The sequence below is a fragment of the Camelus ferus genome, chromosome 10 (assembly GCF_009834535.1).
Source record: "Camelus ferus isolate YT-003-E chromosome 10, BCGSAC_Cfer_1.0, whole genome shotgun sequence".
NCBI classification, from domain to species: Eukaryota; Metazoa; Chordata; class Mammalia; order Artiodactyla; family Camelidae; genus Camelus; species Camelus ferus.
In genome coordinates, this window is record NC_045705.1 from 51784403 (window position 1) to 51809099 (window position 24697).

The window sequence follows — 24697 nt, forward strand, 5'->3', positions numbered from 1 at the left end:
GCTGGCAGTCTTCTTGGCAAGCTGCTGCTCCTCCCGGCTTGTCCTCCCTTGGCCCCAGGATGTGCTTTTGGCCTGGGACTTACAGCTTCTACCCTGGTCTTGAGTCAGAGGGCCTATGGGGAGAGCCTCCCCAAGCCTTATGCCAGTGCGCCTCTGCAGGCCCTCGGCTTTGATGCTGTGAACGCACGATTATCTCCAATGGAAATGAGTGATGAGCTGGAGATTTTGGTAGAGCGAGGCCAAATCCCTGTGTGGCTCCAGGAACGAGGATAAATATAGCCTGAGTAATTGCTTATGCTCTTTTAAGGATTAAAAGTCAGCTTTCAGGCAAGCTGTGAAGCTCCATGACCAGGACAGTGAGGGACACAGTGCCTTTTTTAGAGCCATGGTCAGCACCCCTTGTGCACTACTGGATCCTGGGTCTCCAAAGCTTAAGTGAGGGGCCACCTTCACTAGTCTACACCCCATAAGGGCAGGGATGGGTCTGAAGTGGCCCTGCCACACCCCATCATCCAGCCCTGGTCTGGCACACTGAAGTTGCTCGATAAACGTCTTAAATGAATATATGAGCTGTGAGAAGGCCTATATATTTTTTTCTTTATTGAAGTATAGTTACAATGTTGTATTAGTTTCTGGTATACAGCATAGTGATTCAGTTAAACATATATATATTCTTTTTCATTATAGGTTGTTACAAGATATTACATGTAGTTCCCTGTGCTATATAGTAGGACCTAGTTTATCTATTTTATATATAGTAGTTTGTTTCTACTAATCCCAAACTCCTAATTTATCCTTCCCTCTCCTTTCCCCTTTGGTAACCATAAGTTTGTTTTCTATGTCTGTGAGTCCCTTTCTATTTTGTAAATAAGTTCATCGGTATCATTTTTTTTAGATTCCACATGTAAGTGATATCATATGGTATTTGTCTCTCTCTGTCTGACTTAGAGAAGGCGATATCTTAAAAATAACCTTTAGAATAAAATCTGTAGTCTAGTTAACAATAACATGCCAATGCCCACTTCATGGTTTTCATGTCATACATCAGCCATGTAAGACATCACCACTGGGGGAAGCTGGAGGAAGGGTACAAGAGACTCCATGTACTATTCTTGCAACTTCCTGCGTGTCTGTAATTATGCCAAAATAAAAAGTGAAAACCAAAAATAACCTTTAGTCAGGCTCGCGTCAGTACTCTTTGACACTTAGAGGGGCAGAACTGGAAGAGGAATTGATTAAATTCCTGTTCACAGCAATGCTGTTGTGTCATTATTATTTTTTGAATGTAAACACATGGCTTATTCATATGATCCAAAACTTTAAATGTATAAATGAGGTATACTGTGGATACTCTTTGCCCCAGCCACTTAGATTCCCTCCTTATAGGCACCTAATGTTAATGTTATTTGTTTCTTGTGCTAATTTTAGTGAGATTGTGTGCACACACACATATGTACTTGTGTGTATGTGTGACTTTAAGTATATTTGTGTGTGTGTATATATCCATACTGTTCTGTTATCTTACTTTTTGCACTTAATCATGTGATTGTGGAAGCTTTTCATATCACTGCACAAAGATCTCATCTTTTGTTGTGACTCTACTCATCATCTTTTATGGCCCCCAATTGGTGGACATTTATATTATTTCCAGTCCTTTTGCTTTTATAGACAAAGCACAATGAATCATGGTGTTCATCTATCATTTCCCAAGTGTGGGAGTATGTTTATAGAATAAATTCCTTGACGTGGAATTGGGTCAAAGGATATAAGCCTTGTAATTTTGATCATACTAAACTGTCTTCTGTAGAGCCTGCTCCATTTCACACTCCAATCAGTAATGTGTTTTATGAAATGCTAGTGTTAATGCAGTGATTTAAAAAGTATTTGGTGACCCCTTTGTGAGTCTGGAGGAAAGCTGTGGGCCTGTACTCAAGAAAAACAGAAATCACACCATGTTTTGCACACAATTTCAGTTGGCTCTGAGACCCCTGAAGGCTCTCCATGAACCTTAGTTTAAGAAACCCTGATGGGAGGGGAGGAAGTATGGTACAGGGGGAAGAGCTTTAGGCCAGACTACCTAAGTTCTTCTCTTAGTTCTGCCACTTATTGGCTGTGGAACATCAGATAAGTCTTCTACCTCTTCAAGTCTCAGTTTCCTTTTTGAAAGAATGGTAAAAATAATTCTATTTCATAGGGCACTTTTATGTGGAGCATCTAATACAGTGGTTGGGAGACAGTAGGTGCTCAACATATAATTGGTATACAGACATGCAAACCCTCCTCACATGCACACAAAGCCTTTAGTTTCATTTCAGCCAAAGTTTCTAGTTACCTCTGCAGTAATTGCTGCTGGAGTCACAAAGTCAGTCTTAGAAGCACCATTCGCTAAAGTGGGGTCCTTGGACCAACTGTAAGAATCACCTAAGGGCCCTAATTAACATATAGGTTCCTGGGTCCCACTTGTAGATCCATGGAATTAGAATTTCTGAAAGAGAGGTCCAGAGAGCTTCTTACTTGGGAATTCTAATGCACAGTGAAGCTAGAGAAACTGTGCAGAAGAGTTTGGTAAATGCCTTTCAGCCTTATACCTACAGTTCTAGTAGTTACCACTACGTGGCTTTGCCAGTGGGAGCCTGTTTCCAGCAGATAGATAGGTGTTGACACCTGAGAGAAACATGACCTGTACCCAGGAGAGTCTCCTCTGGGTACATCTATAAAAGCACAGTTATTTATGGTTGTAACAGACAGCATGCACTGCAGTCTCAGCAGGAATCTCTCTCAGAACAAGCAGGGAGGAGAGATAGTTCAGGACTGGATGCCCATGGAAGTGGCGGCATGGAGGCCCAGTGGGCCAGGTTCAGTGGAGAAAGCTTGCCATGGCTGGGGTGACTGACTCATGGCCAGGAGCTGGGGATAAGGACTGTGTACAGCCAGGCATCTGTCACCAGGAGGGCTGGAGGCCACAAGCCTTGAAGCACCAATCCCTGGAGCTCTCAGCATGACTGGTGAATGCTTCCTGAGGTAGCAAGAGATGGCCCAGGGCTAGAGTTGCCAGATTTAGCAAATAAAATTACAGGATAAGCAGTTAAATTAGAATTTCAGATTAAAAAAAAAACATTTTTTTAAGTATAAGTATGTCCCATGTAATATTTGGGACATACTTATTACTAAAAAAGATACATGTTGTTTTTCTGAAATTCAGATTTAAGTGAATGTCCTGTATTTTATCTGGCAACCCTACCCAGCACTTCTCTGAGCTTCTTCCGCAGAAGAGGGCTAGAGCCCCTGTGTGACTGGCCCAGAGCCCACAGCTCCGTGATCTTTCTCTAGATGGACACTGCATCCAAAGTGGGTGAGGAGCGAGTTAGGCAGGGTGTGGACTTCCAGGAGAGAGGCAGCCCTTCCTCACCTGTGTCTGGGCAGGGGCAGGAAACTAATTGTGCCTATCAGGAGGTAGGAGATGCTGGCACTGTGCTAAGCCCTACAATCTTATCTTGTTGAAGCCTCCTGCAACCCTAGGAGTTAGGCTGGTGTTATCACTATGATTCCCACTTTCGAGATGAGACAGGCTCCACGAGGTTTATCACCATAGGCTGTTGAGTGGAGGAGCAGAGATTGAAGCCCTTGGGGCTGGGGCCAGGTCTGGGATTAGCAGAATCTTCCAGGCCCTTCTCTCTGCTAATCCCAAGGGTTTAAGGTAGGAACAGCCCTGCCTCCGAATCCCTGGGACAGGAAATGTTCCCAGTTTTCCTGGCACAGGGCCAGGGTCTTGTCCAGGCTCACATGCTTGCTGGAGATTCCAGGCTGGGAGGCAGATCTGCCAAGTTCCCTTGGTCCCAGTCTGGCCAGGACAGTGGCCGGCAGCATGAGCTGCCCAGGGGCATGGGCATTGCCCTCCACTGTGCGGGTGCCCATGGGAGGGGCCCAGGGCGAGCTGCTGCCTCGCAGGCCTGGCCGGTGCTGAGCCCCCAGCTGCCTGGCCAGCTTCCCTGCCGTTAGCCCCCTGAACCGGGCCAGAGGGGTCCCTGAGGAGCTCTGGGCGCTAAGTCCCAGCCCCTCTCGGAGGAGGCGGGCAGCAAGTCTCGGCAGCCAGAGGCTTCTCAGCTCCCAGCTCCGGAGCCAGATGTAACATTGACCTTAAATGGTAAAAGCTCCCCAGAGTGAAGAGAGGCTGGCCAGAGGAGGAAAAGGGAATAACTCAGTTTTAGGTAAGTCGTCGCTATCTCCAAGAATAACCTGCCTCTTCAGCCGGGAGCAAGGGAACCCTTTTCCTCCTTAAAGGTACAGGGTGCTGGGATGGGGGCATCTGACTTTAACTTTCCAGGGGAGTTGGCTTGGTTGGGTAGCATTTCAGCCGAGTATCTTTATTGTTGCTGTCATCATTTTAAAATAAGAAGTGAATCTGACCCGTCCTAACTTAACTAAATTGTGCTCTTTTTGCTTGCTGTTGGAAAGCATGCATGAATTAGAGTGAAAATGCGGATTCTGACTGGGGATCTCTACCCCAGATTTCCTGTGGGCCCCTTTGGAGCAACAGTGGGCCCCCAGATTACATAAGCCCTCCAGGCAGGGCTTCCCCCAGCCGCCTGTTACCCCTTCCCCAGCCTTGCTCTCTGCTTACTTGTGCCTCTCTCTGCCCCCAACCTCCACCCTGTGCTGCCCTCTGTCCACTTTTGACTTTGTGCTGGCCCAGCCCTGGCTCTCTCCTTGACCTGCCCTTGTTTCTGTCCCTAAACCTTCTGTTGTGTGCTCTGGTCGCAGCCACTGTTTTTATCCCTGTCCCCATAACTCTTGTCTCCAGTTTTGCCCCACCCTGTGCCCTTTCCCTGCTCCTTCCAGAGGTTGTGTGTGCCCAGTCTGTGCTCTGAGAGTCTGCTCACCTCCAGGAGCTCGGTGTCAGAGCTATTTCTAGAATGAGCAGCACTCAGGCTGCCTTTCTCCAAAGGAAAGGCCAGTGGGAGCCGAGGCCAGAAAGGGGTCCAGCTGTCCTGCTTCCTTCTGCCCAGTCAACGGTTGTAAAAGCCCAGAGATGCTCTTCAGTTTGAATAAACAGAGTAGGGGGACCTGAGGCCCCTGGCCTGCATTCCTGTCTCCCAGAGCTCAACAGCTGCTGTTTTGACACTTACTCTTCAGGTTGCTCTTTGAGGGTCTCGGGGAAAGTAAAGCAGCCCATGGACTGGTCTGAGCTGGGTCTCATGCAGGTAAAAGGAGGCAGTTTCCCAGGACTGTTCGGCTGGCAGCACTAGGGAGTCAGAGTCAAGAGGGTTTCTCTTGTTCCCACCAGGGGGCAATGACATGCTGGTGAGACAGGTGGAGTTAACTCCCCCCAGCCTCATGCCACCACTCTGATGGGGAGGAAACTCAGGTTAAGTGACTTGCCTAAGGTCAGACCACTGAGAAAGAGCAGAACTAGGAGAGCTAAGAGTCAAACCCAAGTCTGTGTAAGTCTTAACTCCAGTGCTCCTGCCCCTGAACACAGCTGTGAGGGTGAGGGTACCCTCCTGCCTTCAGTAGTGTCTTGTGATTTTTGACCTAATGGACAATACAGTTGTCATTGTCATGCTTGGTCCATGATTCAGAAGGGGGTGTGTGTGTGTGTGTTTGTGTGTGTGTGTGTGTGTGTGTTTGGCTATTTGTATTCACAGCTGATAGACCTTCCTCTATACTTGGTAGTAAGTGGGATGTTCCTGTATTCCCTCTAAGATCATCTTGGAGGTATAATCATGTGCTCATTGCTACAACATGATCAATGATCCCTGTAAACATGTTTTCTAGAAGAAAAAAAAGCAAACATGCCATTATTACTGTACAGGGAACACTGTTCTAAGCACTTCCCGTGCAGTAATTCAAACTTTACAACTCTGCAAAGCTGGGGTTCCCATGACTACCCTCATCTCTAGGTGGGACGTTTTAGCACAAGAAGTCACACAGCTGGTGACAGGTGGTGCTGGCAGCCTGTCTCTGGAGGCTCTGCTCTTAACCACTGTGCTCTATCCATCTACAGTTGGTGCCATTTCTGAGACAGCGGTGGGGGAAGCACTGACTCTTCCAACGCTGCATCTGAGGCTCTCCACACATGATTTGGTGTGCTCTTTTCAGCCACGCTAAGAGGGATGTGTCTTTAATTCAGTTTTACAGGAGGGTGCTAGGACTAGGGAATGTGACACAACTTGTCCAAGGTCACCCAGCCACCAGGTGACAAAGCAGGGGACTTAGTATCTTGGATGAGGATAGTTAAGGCCATGTAATGCCTTCTACTTGAAGCTAACTCCCAGGGGCACCAGGGGACTCGTAATGTCAGGGTGAGGGGTTCCATGAGTCTCTGTGAGAGGAAAGCTAGATTCCTTGCCTGATGGGCAGAACCACACATAAAGGGTTCTCAGCTTCCCAAACAGTTCCTGCCTCTTTCCTGTAAGTCTTGGTAATAGGGGTGGATGGATGCACCCACGCCTCCAGCAGGAGTGGGGACTGAGCCCTGTGAGGGCAGAGACCCTGTCTCATTCCCCACTGTGTGTCCTGCACCCAGAGTGATGCTGGGAGTATACTAAGTGCTCAGGATCAGTTGGTTTTTTCTTATGAAGAAATGAACCTAATACTCAAAATGCGTGTTCTGGTTAATCAGGGCCCTGGGTTTATTCTGTGTGTGTGCCTGATGAGCAGATTCTTCTCGTCTGTCTTGAGAGGATGCAAGGTGGGAATCTCAAGTTGTCCACTTCCTCCGCAGCCTCCATCTCTCCTGGGTAGTGCCAGGGAGCCTCTGGGCTGCCCCTTGGCCGTCCCCTCTGTGCTTGGCAGTCAGCAGAGGGACTGTTTGATGAGTGAGGAGGAACGGAGGCCAAGATGGATGGGGAGGAGAGATCCAGGAGCCCCCAGACTCTGCTCCTGCTCCTTGGGGAGCTCTTTGAGTTAGTGAACTAGCTCTCTTATAAATGTGAAAAGAAGGAGGAGAGAAAATTCAATGAATTGTGTTCCTACCTTGTGCCAGGGTCTGTACTAGAACTGTTATGCAATTTCATCCTTGTGATCGAGATGAGGACGTTGTGATTGAGGTAAAGCAAGGCACATGGTTGATACGTGGTAAGTGGGGATTCCTGCTCAGGCCACCTTGATCTAAGGTGGGCACTTCCAGTGTTAGATGCCACCCTGCCTCTAGTTAGTAACGGGTCTCAGGGCAGTTAGGAGTGTCACAGCCCACATGACAGGGAAGTCAAGGGGACTGCATTTGTCCATGGACCTTGGAGGCCAGGCTCTGAGTTCAAGGGACAGCCCAGGGCAACCGCACTAGATGGGATGCAACATGAGTCCGTGACCTTGGACAGGCCCTGCCTTCTCTGTGAGGGCCTTCCCCAGGGGAGAAGGAAAGCAGGAGACAGTCAGCCAGACAGAAAACCTCTCTGCTAGTCGGCCTTGGGTGTAAAAAGGAGTCAGGGAAGGCTAGGCTTAATCAGCTCTGGTTACTTTCTTCCCTGTACTTTTGAAATTTAGAATTCTTTTTCAAAGTTTTTTCCTGGTAATGAAAGTAATGTATATTCCTTGCCAAACTTCCTTGGAAAATATAGAATTAAGTATAAAAAGAAATTCAGAAATAAATATAAAGAAATAAAACATCTCCCTGGAATCCTATCACTCAGAGATAAATATTGTTAATATTATGGTGTGTTTCTTTCTCTATATTTCTTTATATTTTATAAAACTAGAGTCTTAGCATATATGGTTTTATAGTCTGCTTTAAAAATTTTTTTTTAGATTTTATTTTTTTAGAGCAGTTTTAGGTTCACCACAAAATTGAGAGAAAGTTACCACAGAGATTTCCCATATCACCACACCTGCACAATGGGCTTATGATTTCGGGGTGAGGGCTTCTGTGAGTCTCTGTGGGAGGAAGCTAGATTCCTTGCTCAATGGGCTTGATTCTCCCCCATTATAACAGAGTGGTATATTTGCTACAACTGATGAACCTACATCACGGCATCATAATCACCCAAAGTCCGTGGTTTACCTTAGGGTTTACTCTTGGTGTTGTACAGTCTGTGGATTTGGACAACTTGTATGATAACACATATCCACCATTATAGTGTCATACACAGTGTTTTCACTGCCCTAAAAATCCTCTGTGTTCCACCTATTCATACTTCCCCCGCAACCCCAACCCCTAGCAACCACAGATCTTTTTACTGTCTCCATAATTTTGCCTTTTCTAGAATGTCATACAGTTGCAGTCAAACACTATGTAGCTTTTTCAGACTGGCTTCTTAATCATATGCATTCAAGATTCCTCCATGTCTTTTCATGGCTTGATAGCTCATTGCTTTTTAGCCCTGAATAATATTCCATTATCTAGATGCACCATGGTTTATTTATCCGTGCACCTATGGAAGGATATCTTAGTCTGCTTTCTTTTTTTAGTTTTTAAAAATTGAAGTATAGTTGATAAAATAACCTGTGACATAATATTATACAACATAGTGATTCACAATTTTTAAAGGTTACACTTCATTTATAGTTATTATAAAGTATTGGCTGTATTCCCCGTGTTGTACAATAATACATCCTTATATCTTATTTTACACCTGATAGTTTGTACCGCTTAATCCTCCACCTCCATCTTGCCCCTCACCCTTCTCTCTCCCTCCTGGTGACCACTAGTTCCTTCTCTACATCTGTGAGTCTGTTTCTTTTTGTTATATTCACTATTTTGTTTTATTTTTTAGATTCCACACACACATGATAATATACCATATTTGTCTTTCTCTGTCTGATTCATTTCACTTAGCATAATACCCTCCGAGTCCATCCATGGTGTTGCAGATGGCAAAATTGCACTCTTTTTGTTTTTGTTTGTTTGTTTTTGCGGGGGGGGTAGAGGTAATTAAGTTTACTTATTTATTTTTTTTGATGAAGGTACTGGAGATTGAACCCAGGACCTTGTGCATCCTAGACATGCGCTCTACCACCGAGCTATACCCTTCCCCCTGTGTTCATTTTTATGGCTGAGTCAGAGCCTGCTTTTTTAAACTGAACATTCTATCATGATCATTTTCCCATGTCATTAAAGATACTTCAAAGCATGATTTTTGAGGGATTATATATTACTGAATAATTTTAGCTGTGCAACAGTTTAATCATCATTCCTCTCGCTGGGCATTTTCAAATGTGGGTTTTTTCGGGAGCCTGTCTTAGTGGTGCACACATGACAGCTCTTCCATCCGTTTATGGTGTTTGGAAACTCTATGCTCCCAGGTGGGCTTGTGCGGTGTGCCCTAGGATGTGGGCTTGTTCTGCAGGATGATAGTAAGTGGGATCCTGACTCAGCCCTAAATACATGGACTCACATACACGTTATTGCCTTTTAAGCGCTTTTCCATCCCTCCGAGGTGGCCCGGGAGGGCGGGTGCTGCAGGACTTTCAGTACTGAAACCGGACGTCCCAAGCAAATCAGGGCAAGTTGTTCTCCAGGGTTTGAAGCTACTTTGCCTTCAGTATCTTTCAGATGCTTGCTTGTGTCTCTTCTTGACAAGATGAGAGCAGGTCTTGGGCCTGGAGCCTTCATCGGGAATGGCTAGAATTCAATAACTATTTTCATTAAGTTTATTTTTACAACTCACTCCTCTCCGGTGGTGGGATAAGTGGTACTGACCTTTCCATTGATGGTAGGGATATAAAGATTCCTTTTTAAATAAATGTGATGACAGGGGTGGCTAACACTGAGCGCTTACTGTGTGCTGGGCGCTGTTCTAATGCTTTCCCTACAGAACCTCACTTAGTCCTCACAGCGACCCCTGAAGTACTTACTACAGATAACCCTGTTGTACAGATAAGGAAACTGAGGCCAGAGAGGGTGAAGAACTTGCCCAACAACAGGAAGCTGGTAAATGACCTGGCTGGGATTGCAAGCCTGGCTTTCTGGCTCATTGCCAATCAAAGATGATGAAATTAATAAATGTAGAGGTGGCACCCAGATGTGGTAGAAAATGCGAAGGTGATTCAAGTTTAGGAAATGTTGGTTTGGAGGAAACCGGGGTTCTATGAGCAGGGGCATCTGTGAGTAGGGGATGGTGAGGGGTGAAGCTGAGCCACTCTGGCAAACCCAAGGGAAAGTTAGGAACCTGTGGGCCCACAGGAGAGGCTGAAAGGGGTGGGGCCATACAGTGATCCCTGTGGGGCTGCAGGGCTGGGCCGCAGTGCTGAGGGCATTGTGGTCGCCCCAGGAAGGGACCCACAGAGGCTACAGGGCCTTCTGCCACTGGCAGGCTGACTTGGAGGAAGTTTCCAGAGAGCCCAAGGTCCTGATTCCTTAGAAGGATAAGAAGGCCTGAAGACACCCTTGATTTTGCTCGTGCAGCTGTGGTCGAAAGAGTGCTGGCCCTCAGTGGAGAGGGTGGGCTCAGCTTTGACCAGCTCTTCCCCCGTTGTCATAGTGGGATCTGGCGTCCAGACATAGACGCAGCGTCGTGCCCAGTGGAGAGTGCGACCCTGGAGTGACTGTGTGGCTCCACCACTGACCAGCTGGATGCCTTGAGCTGCACCTAACATCTCCGAGCTTTAGTCTCCTCTCCTATAAAATGGAGATAATGATGGTGCCTACTTGGCAGGGTTAAATGCCTCAGCCTGTTGTCTGTTCCTAGTACCCAGCACACATTAGCTATTATTATTTCTAGCCTCTGTCTGTCCCCCCTCAGAGATTCCATCAAGGACACTCTCCACGGGGTGTGAGGCTCTGACTGCCCATCATTCCGGGTCCCAGTCTCACTCCTTTAACACTCTGAGGGCAGCAGCAGACTTACACTCTAGATGATTGGCCACTGGTATCCGGTGGGGTCTTTAAGGAGGCTTAGTAAAACCACTTCCTCCCTTCACATAAGTTCTAAGGCTCGTTGGGAAGTCAGTCTAATATCACCCTTATGACTGATAAAGCTAATATTGGAGAACGTAGTTTCCATTGGCAGGCAAGCAGACTCACCCCCCAGCCTTGTGTAGTGCCCTCCGGTGGAGGCAGGCCCCTTTAAATCTTAGAGCCTGGAGGAGCAGAGCAGAACATGAGTGCCCTGCAGGCAGCTCATTCCCAAGAAGAAGGGGAGAGGAAGGGGCTGACTATTCATATTAACACTTCTCTGAACTCCCCATCAGATAGCTGTTCCTCTGGGGTAGAGCCAGGAGTCTTACACTCTCGGGGCTCCTTCCACACATGGGGAAACAGTCATGTATGGAGAAGAAGTATTATGCTACTAATGGAACCACAGTGAGGGCCTGGCCCAAGCCGTGCTGCAAAGCTGATCTCATAGAGAACATACATAGGGCAATGTGCAGTGCCCTAGGGAGAGACAGCGAGTGCTGAGGCTGCGGGACTGTCTCGTGGTCCCACCAGGGCAGGCACCGCAGCTTCCCTCCTTTCCGTTCTATGGAACCTCGCCCCTTCCCCTCCTGAGATGCCCACTGGGCATCTGTTTGAGGACAAGTCCTTCCTTGGACAAGACAAATATCCAACTAAAAGTTATCTGGTGTGATTTTTTTTTCATGAAAATTCCGTTTAGGCAGCTCCATATAGGGAGCAAATAACCTTTCAACTCCCCCTCCTCTGGGATACTTCATATAGATAGACAGGAGACAGGGGGAGGGGAACTACCTTTATTTGAGCCTGCTGTACATATCAGGCATTTTATGTATAATATCTCATTAAATCCACATGTAGCTATCTGAGGAAGTTATATATGAGCAACTGACTCAAGGATGTTAGGCCACTTACCCAAGACTAGTAACTAGTAACTAGTCAGTGAAGAATGGGGAGTCAAATCAAAAACCATCAGACCCTGAATCCATAGCAACTTCCATCTCTCTGTGGCTTATATATCAAGCCACAGGGCAGAGTGAGAATGTCCAGCCCTCATCCCTGCTTCTGTAGTTTGAGCCAGGAGGCCCCAGCACTGCTGCACAGAGCAGAGGCCCTGAGCTTTTGGGGCAGGAGCCTGGGACAGCTGCTCCACTAGGCCAGCTCTATTTTGTGTCTCTCTTTTTAGTACATGACAGTCTTTATCGGCTCTCATAACCTCATCCATGAACAAAGCTCTCCCTCTGTTTAGTAGGAAAATACAAGTCTGGAACCATGAGCTTTCTGTTGGCAGGAAATGCCATGTCCTACATTGCAAGTCTTGAGTCACTCTCTCTGACTCACCAAGGCTTATGCCCAAAAAGTTCACAGATATCGCCATGGTCACCCAGTCTGCCTCAGAGGCAGCATGGAGGGGCAGTAGGGACCTCAGGTTCTGAAATCAAGTGACCTGAATTCAAGTCCCAGCTCTACAACTTGCTCTGTGACCTTGGGGGAAATACTCTAACTTTCCTGTCTTACTTTTCTTACCTACAATAATAGGGCTGATGATGATAATATGTCTCGCTCAAAAAGTTGTTACGAAGGTGAAAGTAGATTGTGGTATCTAAAGTACTTCTATGTGTATAGGTACTCAATAAATAATAACTTGTTTAAGCCCAGATGAATATCAAGCACACGGAACTCCTCTATTTTGGGGCTCCAAATGGTTGGGTTTCCCTAAGGGCTGTCTTATCATGATATTTTCAACTTGTTGGGGGATTGGTTCCCTGATAGGAAGACTGAAGTGTTCTCCTGGACTTCTTACCTGAGACATCTTACCTGTTTCCCAGCTGAGGTCCATCTGGTCCCTGATGACAGTGATGATGATGAGGCTGAGTATTGTCAGGAGGAACCTAGATGGCTGTAGTATCATCTTGTGGGATACTCTAGGGTCCTGGACCTATCTCTAAGCCTGGTCACTGGCCCGGAGTTGATTATGTACATGGAGACTGACTCACGATCATCAAACTCACAAGAGACTGAAGTATAGAATTCTGAATGTCTGTGTGCTAATGTATGGTGAGGGAATTACCCTTTTACCATGACCAAAATGCTTGGGGGATAGAGATTTTGCTCAGAAGATGGAAAGTCCCGAGGGGTATTTCACTTAGATGTGGCCTGATACACATCTCTGACTATGACAGAGAGACTCCCTGAGAGCACAAGAGGGGTCTCTCCTCTGGGAACTTTCAATAAGCATTTCTCTTTGGTGTTCCCTTTGTCTTCGGTAGAAAGGTGGGATTTGTTGGAAGGTAGCTCAGGGAATCAAAAGAAAGAGTAGACAGACCTCAGGAAGACAGCCACCAGGGCAGTGGTGGGACCCGGCAGCAGGAACTAGCCAGTGTTTTCTCCAGAGCAGAGGTCTTCTCTAAGGCAAAGAGTTTTTGATGGCTCATGTCATCAATTAAAAAAAATTTTTAGCTTGCCTTTCCCATTTATGTATATTTCTTTATTTTAAATTATATTCATGAGCTGCTGTATTAATATGTGAGTTATTTTATAAAACATGTAAAAGTAGAATTTTTTAAAGTCTGAGAAAGATAAAATACTATTTGAAAATCTTGCTTTATGTTTTTAACAGCACCACCATCTTTTTTTTTTTTTTTCTTTCCTTGAGAGTGTTCTTTAGTGAGAGAAATGTGATTTATTGTGTGTGTTTTAAGATCTCAGCACTTTGGATAACCCCTGGCTTTAGTGACTGTCATGGCCAAAAGAGACACTGAACCAGTCAGTCTCCTAGCAGGGAACCAGATCCAACTCAACTGGCTCAAGAGACTTTAACACAAGGACTATTTACAGAGATATGGGGACCATAAGGGATTGTGCCCGGATACCCTCAAAACTAGCAACAGCAGGAGGCTGTTACCAGCCCTAGCCAGGGAAAGGGGGGTGAGAAAAAGGAAATAGTGTGATTGGAAGCCAGTGTCATCTGGAGCCAGGGAGGAGGGACCCTCCAGGATGAGCTGTAATTATGGAGGGATACAGCTGCTGCCAGAGATGAGGCGCTGAAGCAAGGAGTGGGCAGGGAAGGAGATGCCCAGCCCCTCTTCTCACACCTCCTGCTGGCCCATTGGGTAAACTCAGCCAGCAGGCATGGAAACTCAAGTGATATGCCCCACAGGTGTCATGTGGGAGCACAGAGCAGAGAATGGATCGTGGCACAGGGCAGGGAGAGGGAGGGCAGGGAGAGGATAACCAGCTCAGATAACTGATGTGCAAGCAGGGCATCCTTACTTACTGAATTGTGAGTAAACTTTTTCCACTGGGTCCACTAGTTTGCAGAAACTTTTGAGAGTTGCTTGTGGTGTTAGCAGTAGTAGTATCTTCAGTCCACATTTTTTGCAAGAGCCTTTTAAGCCACCTACCCATTTTATGATGGTTGGTTTAGTTAAAACTAGAGAAATAGATTTCATTAATCCACTTGGGCACACATAAACTGTGTCATCCTTCACTGAAAGCAAATGAGTACATGAGTGTGCGATGTCAGTCCCTTAACATTGTAGAATTTCCCCTGATCCCTCAGGACATCTCATGAAGTGGACTTGACAGTGACCTTTCAACAAGTGACTGAATGAAGGTACCATTGCCAGTATGCTTACTTAATGCTATGGAAGTAAAAATAAATAGGTTTCCAATTGTCTTCCCATAGTCCAGTGGATCATTTTGCATATTCCCTGGGCACACATACTCCACCCTGAAGACCATCATGCTGAGGCTCAGCCCCTAGCTCGACCAGGCTCCAGTGGCTCCTAGTCTTTGTCCAAGGTCTCAGGAGAGATACCCCAATGGGCCCAGCTTGAGTCAGTATCAATCAGCCATGGTCAAGCAACAGGATCGTGGGGTATCAATGTGGCTATGGGGAGCCATCCCTCATATCTAGGGGTTCCTCCTAGAAAAGGGGACGTTGCTGAAAGCAGAAGTCTCTCCAGAGGGTGTCATCACCTGCTAACTTATCATTGTCTTCCTGTCCTGCCTTCTGGAGATCCTGGTCAAGCCTCCCAGCTCTTCAGCCACATTTACAGACAGTTTCTTGGGTTACTTCCATAGACTAATCAGGTCCCGTGGGGTGGTTTTTCACATGGTGGGACCACAGAGGGCAGCCATGTGTCCTTGCTGCTGTACAGTCAACATTCCTGACACCTCCAGGGTTCAGGGGCCTGACACTGATCGGGGCAGACTGTTTCTCTGGTCAGCTGGGTTCAGCAGAGAAAGATGGATGTGGTGATGACCTCAAGGATCTGGCACAGTAGACCCAGAAACACTTGCAAGTTGTCCCTCTGTTGTGAGTAACCACAGACGTTGCTTAGGCATATGAACAAGCAAGCCTGATTTCTCAGAGTCCTGGCAGGGGAGGTTCCATCTGCTGAAATCTCTAGGAGCTTGTTTGACTTGACAATAACAAGAATCATAATAATATACTTATTATCCTTACTGTCACAGCTATCATTTATTGAGCACCAGCTACCTAGTGTGTTAAATGCTTTTACATATATTATCTTATATTTTTGCAACACCTTGTAAGATGGATAATAATATCTCTATTTTAGTGATGAGGAAATTGAGGCTTTCTGAGGTTCATTAGTTCACTCAGAATTACACAAGGGAAAGTGGCAAGGTCAAAACTAGATTGCCCTTGATGCAAAGTGTGTGCAGTCAATGGATAGAATCTCACATTTGGAGCTATCAGGCCAGGAGGAAGCAGAGGCTGAGCCAGTCAGATCTTTTAGAAGGTTAAATGGGTTTACTGAGAGGTACTGAGGGAAGCTAGAACCGTGGCAGGTTTAAGCAGGTTCTTGGTAGGTACTGAGTGAGTGAATGAATGAATCAACTCTCCCAGGTTTGAAGACAATGAAAGCCTTCCAGTATCCATCGCTGGTGCTGAAATGAAGACAGCATATAAGCAGTGGTCCCTAGTCCTAGGCTTGGCTTCACTTCCAACTCATTTTGTGCCCTTGAGCAGATCGCTTCTCCCTTCTGAGACCTTGGTTTCCTCATCTGTGAATCGTTCACCCTCCAAAGCCCAGTGGTTCACCCCGGCAGTTACAAAATGATTGAGGCCAACGCAGAGCAATAGTCAAGTCAGACACTGTGTCTGTGACAAAGAAGGGTTGCAGGTATGTTAGAAGAGCCAGCTCTTAACGTCCATTTTCTAAGATCCCATGCAGTGCTTTTGGGGACAGTCAGAACTGGCATCAGGTCCAAAGTAAATGGACGGCTGTGTTTTTAAGGAAACATTTACTGCTGAAGGGAATGCTTATTCATTCTCTTTCTTGTTAACAAGGCATTTGACTCATGCTTTGGAAATCTGCTGCTGAAATCAGAGATGATGGCCTTGTGTTCATTGCTAATAAAAGCAGCCTTTGGAGCCTCCCTTACACTACAGGGCCGGCTGCTCCCAGCTCCCCAGCTCTGGGAGCCGATGGGTGTGTCCTGCAGGGTGCGGGGTTGGGACGAAAGGACTGGAATTCCCTCGGGAGAGATTTGGGACATCAGTGTTCAGAGGTCTCCAGGAAGCACTGGGTACCCCTCAGAGCGCTTTTGGTGGAGATCTGGAGAACTTGAGGAGACTCAGAATAGTGGTTTGAGCAGCTGCCTACCGTCTGCCATAGCACGTTCTCATACTGTGTCTCATATGATCCTCCCAGAGGACCGAGGTGCCATGTTATCTGTGTCACCTTTCGTGAATTCTCTGGATTTCACAGTCCTATGCACTATAGGTAGCATAACCCCTCCCTCTGCCCCCTGTCCTGCCCTCAGGGCCACATTAGGATTTTTGTGGACTCTAGGCATTTTTGCCTTCATGAACCCCTTCTTGCTTACAAAATTTATTTTATAACTCTGTTGGTATAAATATATTAATGTTATATATGAAAACATTTTTCTTTGACCTAAAAGTTCATTTTTTTCTTCTGATTTTTAAAAGTAATTAAAGCATTTTTATGAGTCCTGGACACTGTTCCTACCGTATGTAATGGATAAGTCAGCCCTGCCCTATGACCTTACTATTCAGAGCGCAGTCTAGTGACCAGCAGCGTCAGCATCACCTGGGAGCTTGATAAAAATACAGACTCTTGAGTGTTGCCTCAGGACTACTGAATCAGAATCTGCAGCTTTACGAGACCCCTGGGTTATTTGTATGTACATTATAGTCTGAGACATGCTGTCTACCACACTGTCCCATGGAACCGATGCGGGTATCTGAATCACAGGTCATGCCGTTACCCCAGATTACAGCAAGAAGTTTAGTACCAGAAAATCCTATATGGAAGACACATCTGGCACCAAATGGCTGTGTAAATGCTAAGAATTCCTGGATGGCCCTGTGTGCCAAAGCTGTTCTCCTCTCTTAACCACCTGATGTCCCTCTGCCCTTCTCCCTGCTCCCGTACACTCCGTAGAGAAGTCAGACCCAGGAGGAGGAGATGCATTTGCTTCTGAGTTGGCTCTTTCAGTGAAGCACCTGGCCTCCAGAGCCATAACAGGGACAGAGATGGATGCAGGAGGCACGGCCCTCAGTGCCTCAATCAGAGGTGACACATAGTCTCTTGGGCAGAGCTGGTCATACAGCCCCAGCCAACTGCAAGGGAGGCTGGGAAATGCAGGGGACCACGGGAGTGTTCAGGGAGCACTAACCATCTCTGCCTCTGGTGGAGAATCAGTGTGACAGGTCACAGCTACGGCAGAGCCTGAGGCCTCCCAGAGGCAAGAAGTTAAGGAACTGGAATGTGGACAACCAGAGAGTCAGAGCTTGCAGAGAAACCCTTAAAAAGCTGAGAGAATTAACTCAGAGGCAAACGCATGCCCTCCGCCAAGGTCTTACTTCTCCAGTAAGGGGGAGGGGAGCATCAGTTAGGCAGCAGTGAGTGTCTTTGGCAGCCAAGGTCATCCAGGAATTCTTGGCATCCACATACCCACTTAATGCTGGCCATATGGTCCATGTAGGATGGCCTCTTCCAGAACTTCTTGCTACAAGGTGGAGGTGGGCACCCCAACTTGCATTAGACTTAGTCCCCAAGATGTACATGGAAAGCCACTGAGATCTGGGGTCTGTTGCAGCAGCTACTGCGAGTTATCCTAATTCATTACTCAAGCATCCTTGTCATAAGCACCCTGTCCCATTTCCCCAAAAGGGGAAGACACATACCACGGGTCCCTGGTGCTGTCCTCTCCCTGGGGCTTGGCCATCCAGCCTGCGTCTGCTTAGTGCCCTAACCCCACCCACTGTGTGCCTTGCCCCTCGATTCTAGGCTATTTATGTTGCATGTTGTAGGAAGGAAACTCGGGATCCCACTGGCAAATAAGTAAGTAGGGTGCAGAATCTAGGTCTTCTGACTCTTATGTGCCTGTGAGGGAGAAAAAATGAAGTAGGAGACGTTTGCAGCCATCAAGAGTAGGAAGGGTTATTCCTCAGGAACCACACTAGCTTTTAACTGGCTTTGCACCATCTTCACTGAGAGATTTTATAAAGCGACAGGCTGCTGTTGGGCTGGGGGCGGGGAGTGCCGGGTGTAGACTACCAGGGGCCCCTGACCGCATGTGGGAAATCCACGCTGCAAGGCTCGGGAAGGATCAAAAATGCCAGCGAACATCTAGTGTGCACCGACTGTGTGCCGAGCATTGTTTTAAGAATCTTATGTGTAGGATATAATCTACACTGTTATCATCACCCACGTTCTACAAATGAGGAAACTGAGGTGGGGCAGGTACAGGAAGTGACTTGCCCGAGGTCACTCAGCTACTACGTGGCAGGGCTGGGATGTGATCCCAGGCAGCCTGGCTCTGGAGCCCACGTGCACAACCACGTGCTCTCTCAGTTCTGGATGCCCAGTAATCAGAGGGCTTAGGGACACCTCTGCTCAGTGCTTTGAGGAGGACACACTGAGATACTCCTTGAAAAAGGAGTCATTCCATTTGACATTCCGTAGTCAAATAAGTTTGGGAAACGATCTATACTTTCTCTCCCTCTTGGAAAGTTATACTGCATGTTTGCTCCTTAAGGGCTGAGAAGACCTGCTGGACAGAAACCTGCCTGATGCTCAATATGTCCAAGTGTATCAAAATACAGAACCTTTGTTTTCAGAGCTCCTAATATCACCCAGAATGAGGCTTGCAGAGGACATTCCTTGGGGAAAGCTGGCTAAGGACATTTGTGCTTGAGTGGATGTGAGGCAGATCACACGACATCTAGAAAGACTTCGCCACTTGCAGAACTGCCAAGACAGGCTCTGAGTGGGCCAGGTCAGCTCCAGAAGCTTCTCCCTGGGAGGCAGACGGTGGCCAGAGTGGGGACAGCATGGACTTTGTTGGTTTCCAGTCCTGCCTGGCCACCCTCAGCTCTGTTAGTCTGGGGAAGTCACAATACCACACTGAGTCTGTTTCCTTCTCTGCAAAATGACACCTTCGTTCTAGTGCAGTCGGGGGATTGAGTGAGTGAATATCCCTAAAGCGTCAGCAACACAGTATGCTTTGATGAATGGTGCCCGTTGTTATTGTCATCTGTTGTCTGTTTTGTTGGCCTTATTCTCACAGTTTTCCACGTGGTTTCATGGAAGGAAGGGTTGGAAGCTTCTAAGGAGTAGGCTGGGCCCAATTCTATCCTGTTAGGCTGGAGGTTGATGTGCTTCTTTTCTGCTCCAAATAGGTCAGGGGATTCCCCCGTGTAAGGGGTAGTTTCCTCCTGAGAAGGGGAAGGGGCTGCTATTGGGTTGAACTTGGGTTGAACAAAAGAATAGGGAGGAAATTTTGAGAGCTGAGGTTGGGCCACACTCAGATTTAGCTTTAGATTGACATCAAAAGGGAGCTTTAACTCAGGATTCCAGAAGGTCCCAAAAGACCCAGAAAAGGAAAAAGTTGATCTCCTTGCTACAGGCAGAATCTGCCTCACAAAAAAGGTTTTGATTATAAATGAGGTGCCAACTGGCAGAGTGTGTACGGACGTCTGTGCCAGCCCTCACCAGTCACCTAGCAGGGGCACTTCTAAACAACAGTTGACCTGAGAATACATTACAGGAAGGTGATTATTTAAAAAAAAAAGATCTTGGACAGAGAGGGCCACTGTGGTTGTGTGGAAAGAGCACTGGGCTGGGAGTCACTCTCAGCTGGTCCCCTCATGGCTATGACCTTGTCAAGTCACGCCACCCCACTGAAACTCAGCCTCTTCATCTGAAAAAGAAACAAAATAGGATCTACCCTGTAGTGTTTCTGTGAGAGACAAATTAAACAGTGGATCGGAAAGAGCTTAGACACAAAGCTCTAAAGAGCAAGAGGTTAATGTTAAAAACTAGGCGCGCTCTTTAAGGACTGCCACCAGGAGACAGCCATCAAGATGAAACAGCCTCTTTCTCAAAAGCTGATGGACTCCCCCAAGGTGAAGTCAGCCAAGCAGACCCAGGATGTTGGTGAGGATTGGAGGTGGCCAGTGTAGGAGGCTTCCCGGGAGGTGGAGAGTTACCTTGTAACCCAGCAACGGCACTCCGAGGTATGTACCCAAGAGAATTGAAAACAGGTGTCCAAACAAAAACTTGTCCCATCATGTTTATAGCAGGACTGTTCACAATGGTCAAAAGGTGGAATGTCCAACCTAATGTCCATCAACTGATGATAGATAAACAAAATGTGATATAACCATGCAATGGAATATTATTCAGTCATGGGAAGGAATGAAGTACGAACACATGCTACAACATGGATGAATCTTGAAAACGTTCTGCTGAGTGAAAGAAGCCAGACACAGAGGCCACATGCTGTATGACTCCATTTATATGAAATCTGCAGAACAAGCAAATCCTGTAGGGACAAAAAGCAGATTCATGGCTGACAGAGCCTGGAAGGAAGGGAGGAATGGGGTGACTGCCTGATGGATATGAGGTTTCCGCTCGGGGTGATGAAACGTTCTGGAAATAGATTGTGATGATAGGTGCACAACATTGTGAAGCTGCTTAACGCCACTGAACTGTACACTTTAAAATGGTTGAAGTTGTACATTTTATGTATATTTTACCACAGTTAAAAAAAAAGGTTTCCTGATGAAGAGGAGACGTGACCCCAAGGTTAGGAGCCCCTCTTCTAGGGTGTGGTTGAGGTTAAGGGCCAGGGGTTCAGAGTTTATCAGCTGGAAGCTGAGGTCTTGTGTCAACAAATTTCCCAAGGGCCTATGGCGGGTAAGCCTTGTGTGGGGCCTCCAGGGGAATCTAGCGTCCAGTACAACATGCTTCCTGCTCTTGAAATGTCTATACATTATTCTCACTTAAGGACAGGCTGACAAGTACTTTATATAACAAGGGAGTGAGTGCAGGGGAGTGAGACAGTCATTCTACCTTGGTCATCTGTGCAGGCTTCTCGGGAGAGAAGATAGTCAAGGAGGTGGAATTTGGGCAGGTTGGTAAGAGATAGAAGGCTTTCCAGGGAAATGCACAGGGGGAGGTGGGCGGGGGAGCGTTTTAGAGTGGTGAACGGGTTGCTATGAATCAGGTGCGGTATCTGCGGAGCTGGGGGAGAGGGCCCTGAAAGAGAGGCTCCTGAAGGAAATGGGGCAGACTGTGGAGGGCTCTGAAGGTGGAGCTGGGGAGTGGGGACTTGTCTCTGGGCAGAGGGGAGCTGAGGAGTCTTCCAAGTGAGTTGTGGCGTGGCTAAGCCTGTGTTTGAGATGATCAGTGTGGTGGAAGAGGGACTAAAGGGAAGGAGGCTGAGGACGGGGAGAGGAGCTATGGCATCACCCCTGCAGGGATCAGGGAGTCCCTGCCCCCCTATCTTACAGCAGTGGAAGTGAGGAGGGTCAGCCGAATCTGGTGAGCTATGCACTAGGCAAGATTCTAGTTTGCATGCAACAGAAAGTCATTCAAAGTAGATTAGACAGCAACCAGAATTTTCTGGGTCACAGAACTGAGAAGTCTAGGGCAGTTCCAGAAGTGACCGGATCCATACGGCTTGTTCCCTCCATCTCCAACAAAAGTTGCCAAATTGAATTTACTGGTCCATTCTGAGTCTTGTGTTCACCCCTCAGTTAATCCCTAGGGCCAGGGGAATGGGGTGTTCTAATGGGCCAGGCCTGACCCACAGTGGGGTCAACCACCCCATACCAAGCACAGGGATAATGAAGATGCTGCTGTTCCCAGAAGAGGGGGGACTTGCTGCTAAAGGGTCATGAACTGTGGGTGTACCCCCGAAGCACCAACTCTGTGCCAAGTTGTTTACACATCTCATTTCATCCTCTCAACCATCCTGAAGTGGAATCCGTTATCTCCCTTTTACAGAGGAGGAAATTGAGCTAACTTGTTTTCCCTCCCCACCCACCAAGCGCTTTCTCTGTTCTGTGCTGCACGGGCATCTCTTAGGGAGGCAAGGTGGAGCCACTCAAGAGGGTCACAGCTGAGAAAATAAGAACTAAAGCGTGATCTTGAGGTGAGAGACACTCAAGTTGCACTCACCTAGTTCAAGCAATGGTTAGAGATCCTGACCACTTAGTTGTTGAAGATTGGAGATCTGTCTCCACGGGGCCGGGGAGATGCTCGTCCCCTGCATCACTCCTGTCCCGGGGGCCAGGCCACTGGGAATCACAGTTGATCGGGGGTGGGAGAGTGGGGAGTGTGCATCTCTAGATGCATGCAGAGTACAACCTGGTGGTGATTCAAAAGCATTCATAACAGACAGACTTCCTGAACACCGCAGCTTCCCTGCCCTTAGCAAGGCATCAAAGAAGAGGGTAATGGGGCATTTGTCAGGCAGGGAAGAGGGAGTAAAGAGCATTCCACGCATAGAGTGAAGATGTACAAAGGCACTGAGGCATGCTTGGCATGACAAGTCTTCACGATAATAAAATTTCCTGGGACTGCAGCATAATTTCATCAGAGAGGCAGGCTGCTGTAGAAATGGCTTCCTTTAGCATCAGCACCAAGCCAGAAGTTCAGGCCTCCCCCAGGTGATTCTGCTTCCCCGGTCTTCATTTTTAGGAATTAATTCACAACTAATGACAGAGTCACCCAGGCCCCTCTTTGCTGCCCAAGCCATGTGCCAGGTTAAAGGCCCTTGACTTGGTAACAGTAAGCAGCATAAATCTCGAGCATTTCCTGTTTGGGAAGTAGTGTGAGTGATGCAGTGTTGAGAGGGACTGGCAGGAGTGGACGGAGCTTAACTGTTGCCCAGATCCCTCCAGGGTCTGCCACAAGGCACTCTGGGTGAATTGGGGACGTTCTAGAAATGCTGACATTCCCAAGGGACTGGCCCGGCCCCGGGTGGAAGGCGATTTTAGATGATCTGACTACTATTTTTGGAGTCTGGATCACATTAATTCACTACTGGTCCAAATGGTGGGCTGCCGAGGAGGCCTTCAGGGAGCCTGCGCGCTGTTTCCCAGCCCAGCCTGGGCTCAGCCTGCCCGGAGTCTGCACGCTCTAGGGGGGTTGTGCATCTCCTGGTCAAGCGCTGATCCTCAGCACCCAAAGCACCCGACACCAACTGCTCCAAAGAGAATCCTTCACAGACGAGTACACAGGGATGAACCACCATCTTAGGATGTGACTCAGGACTATTTCAGGCTATTGTGCAGCTTGGACTCTGGCTAAGTTAGGAGAAAAGGCATCAGAGCAAGAGACATCCAGAAACTTCCCTGGCCTTCCCTGCTCAGAGTTGGTGGGACTCTGAGACTCTGGGCAGGGAACAGAGTCACTTTTCCCGTGGAGCTGAGAGTCCCTTTCACGTGTGTGTCGGCAGGAGAGGAGCCACAGGACAGGGGAATGGGCAACACAGGCTGCCTTTATTGGGCTCAGGTCTGGATGGAGGAAAGGAGAGGGAACAGAATTTGTTCTGGGAACTTTCCAGCTGAAATGCCAGAGGAGCAGGGCTGGTGTGCGTGTCGTAGGTCACATTCCTCTGTTTCCAAAGCCAGTCCTCACTGATGAAAGGGGTGAGTACAGGGAATCTCCAGACTGAGGTGCGTCCTGTCCTTGAGCCTCGTTTCATAGAGACCTCAGGGTGACAATAAAAGACGTTATTTCCATTTGTGCCTGTACTCGTAAAAGACATCTATTTGAACGTCCTGACTAGCAGAATTCTAAATGTCTTGGGAAGAAATAGTGCATCCTGCAAAAATGACTTGACTTTTGGGCATGTTGTGTGTGTTGAGTGTGGTCTGGGGGGAGTGCGTGTATACATGTGTGTCCATGGGCGTGCATTCACCCTGTGTACTTCCCAGCTCTAGCCACGCCTGTGAGCACCAGACCATGGTTCTGTCTCTTACCCTGGAGTTCCGTGGCTTACTTTACCTGGTTTTCTACTCAACACAGAGCCTGGCATCGTAGGTGCTCAGTAAATATTTGTAAATGGAAAGACGGATGAATGATCTGCATATGCCTCTTGGTGAATTTCTCTTTCTTTTGGGTGTAGTCTTGTCTCCAGGTCTGTGTGTCTGTCTCTGTGAGCTCATGTCCCTCATCCCTTCATTTCTTCCTATTTCTTTTCATTTTTTTGTCTCTTCCTCCTTCATTTCTGCCTATATAACCCCATATACATGCACATATACTCCATCTCTTTTCCTCAACCTGTTTTCTTAAATTATGCACACTCAGGAATTTTAGAGATGGAAGGAAACTTAGAAATCATCTAGCTTAATTTCTACCTTTTATGTTTGAAGAAACTGTGTCTGGAGAGGTCACAATGTAGTAAGAATCGGAAGTAGTTTCCTTGTTGTTGTTCTGCTCTTTCTTTTTTTTTTCTGCAAAAGTTTTATTTTTTTTAACAGCTTTATTAATTCACATACCATATAATTCACTCAATTAAAATGTACAATTCAAAAAATAAATAAAATATACACTTGAATGGTTTTTAGTACATTCA

General features: G+C 47.2%; 1 protein-coding gene across 1 annotated transcript in view; it reads left to right on the top strand.

Moving 5' to 3' along the window:
* Window positions 1-3817: 3817 nt before the first annotated feature.
* The window catches only part of MRVI1 (murine retrovirus integration site 1 homolog), a 117151-nt gene continuing 96271 nt past the window's right edge, over window positions 3818-24697 (top strand). The window contains exon 1 of the mRNA XM_032489026.1: window positions 3818-4208. Coding sequence (XP_032344917.1) covers window positions 4142-4208 — 67 coding nt within the window. The 5' untranslated portion in view covers window positions 3818-4141. The remainder of the gene's footprint in view (window positions 4209-24697) is intronic.